Here is a 2500-nt window from a genome sequence, read left to right as displayed (position 1 = left end):
TTGGGAAGTTTACGTTATGTGCTTCTACCCACCTCACCCATATGTAGTCTGGATATTGAGTTATCTAGAACGTGTGTTAAATTTCTTAAATGTTTTGGTATGTTTATGAAAGCATCTGAAGGCCTATCCCCGCCTGCTATTAAGTAATTTGTATTTCGATGTAAAGATTTGGTACATCTCTTCTATATATAACTCACATCTGTTTCCTCTTGTTTGATACGGCTTAGTGGTACTAGTTATCACCCACTCTGTGCTAAATCTTAGTTTGCTTAAGCTTCTGTTCTTCTTACTTCTATCTCTAAATGAATTTGAATGATTAGATACTCTTTTTTGTTTTCTAATTTAGCTAGCTGTCCCCTATATAGAAGTACGTCCTTTCCTCAGAAGTGAATTTGCATCGGTACATTAGGCTCTTCGTCAAACATCTAGAGTTTATGGGGCATACATTATTCCTAGCACAATTACACAGACCTAATTCCCCCGTTACTATTATCTCTTGGTTTGTAGTTCCTACTACATGTTTCTGCTACCCTCATTTTTATCAATTTACCATTTCTCCTAAGCTTTCTATTTATAGGTGTTTGTAAGATGCTATTTTTAGCGATTCCCGTGACCTATCTTGTGGAGGTATAGGCTTGTGTCGAAGTTGTCTTACCTTGATTGCTGCTCCTTACTGTATTACCACCCCCGCTACACAGTGTGTAATGTTGATGCTAGTGTTCCAGTCTTTTCTGCTATTAACTATTCCTGTCCTTTCACCCGGTTTACCATTATCAATATTCCCTTTAATGGGATAATATTACCATCCAGCGAAGCGAACATAGAATTATCCGTCGGAGGAATTTACAGCGTGGGTTACAAGTGCCAACACCTAGTAGTCTTAGACCTTAAATACCTTACCGGGAACACAACTAAGAGCTATCATGATATCCTCCCGCATAATATATCCATTTAAACTCACAAATGTATTTATATATATATATATATATATATATATATATATATATATATATCCCTCTACCCACTACCTGTCTCCTTTCCTTCCACGTGACAGTTGTTCAGCCAAGCCTGACCTTTCTTTTGGGATTTGACTACCATCAGTGTAGCATCTCTCGTATATCTTCCCATGACTCTTATCTATGTTCCTGCCGTAAGGTTTCACTTCCACACACGCCACCTTATTTTAATTCGTCCCTAGTCGAAACACACTTGTTGTTAATGCCCAGTTGTTTGTATTTGTAATTGTGCACCATCTCTCCATATTTTTTCGTCCTTGTTTTCGTATATATTAGCTTACTTTCTGCCGAAAAATATAGTGCTTTTAGCTTAGATTTCCTAGGGGCCTGCCTGATTGGAGCAGTCTGCGTTTAACCGACCGAAACTGCAAAGACGATCTGCTTCGACCAAAGATTGACAGCTCCGAATGACCCGCCCTTGTTCTTTCCTGTCCTTTTTTGTATCACCTACTGTTCGTATGTTTTCTTGTCACCTGTTACGTTCTTGTTCCATTTTTTATTTTGATTTATATATATATATATATATATATATATATATATATATATATATATATATATATATAACATATACATATATTAACATTCATATATACATACATACAACTTTGATGTTCATAGTCGGAAAGTGTACTCAATACTATTGCAGAGATTAAGTCTATTCTATTTTGGTAGAGTTCTCTGCCTGATGATCCTGTAAATGCACAGGCGAAACTCTGATTTGTCAAGTAACTGATTAGATCAAAATAAAAGAAAAACTATATATTATATTACATGATATAACAAACGTACGCGCGCAGACGCACACATGTGAGTACGTAAATTTATACATAGAAACATATATATATATATATATATATATATATATATATATATATATATATATGCTTAATACATACATGTATGCATACGCCACGCAATACACACATACATACAGACCTACAGACATACATACACACATATATACGTACATACATACATACATACATACAAACATAAATACATACATATATATATATATATATATATATATATATATATATATATATATATATATATATATATATATATATATATATACACGTGTTTATATACATATATATATTACGAATGCATACATGAATACATATAAATGTGTGCATAAATATTCGTGCAAGGCTTTGTGTTGAGCGGGGAGTAAACATAGGAATAAAATCAATAGAATATATTTGAAGATAGATTGCAGGAGATGAAGATAGGATAAAGGAAATTGACGTACGATGGCTGCTGTTTGTCATAAAACGGTAACTGGAGTATTCCTGCTGGGAAAGCTGGAAAAAGAATGGAAAATATATCTTTATATTTTGTTGGAATATAATAAACATATGTGTATATACAAATCTATCATCCTCTGAATATATGTGCTTTGGTGTGCGCCTCCCTCCTCTCTCTCTCTCTCTCTCTCTCTCTCTCTCTCTCTCTCTCTCTCTCTCTTCTCTCTCTCTCTC

At 34.2% G+C, this 2500-nt stretch overlaps 1 protein-coding gene across 1 annotated transcript in view; it reads right to left on the bottom strand.

Annotated features, from left to right (window-relative positions):
• LOC106884467 (neprilysin-1) overlaps window positions 1–2500 on the bottom strand; it is a 292527-nt gene that overhangs the window by 22505 nt on the left and 267522 nt on the right. Inside the window, exon 15 of the mRNA XM_089361264.1 lies at window positions 2272–2323. Coding sequence (XP_089217390.1) covers window positions 2272–2323 — 52 coding nt within the window. The remainder of the gene's footprint in view (window positions 1–2271; window positions 2324–2500) is intronic.

Source organism: Octopus bimaculoides, chromosome 12, assembly GCF_046866305.1.
Source record: "Octopus bimaculoides isolate indiv1 chromosome 12, ASM4686630v1, whole genome shotgun sequence".
NCBI lineage: Eukaryota > Metazoa > Mollusca > Cephalopoda > Octopoda > Octopodidae > Octopus > Octopus bimaculoides.
Note: the sequence above shows the minus strand (reverse complement) of the source record. Positions and strands in the feature narration are given on the sequence as shown.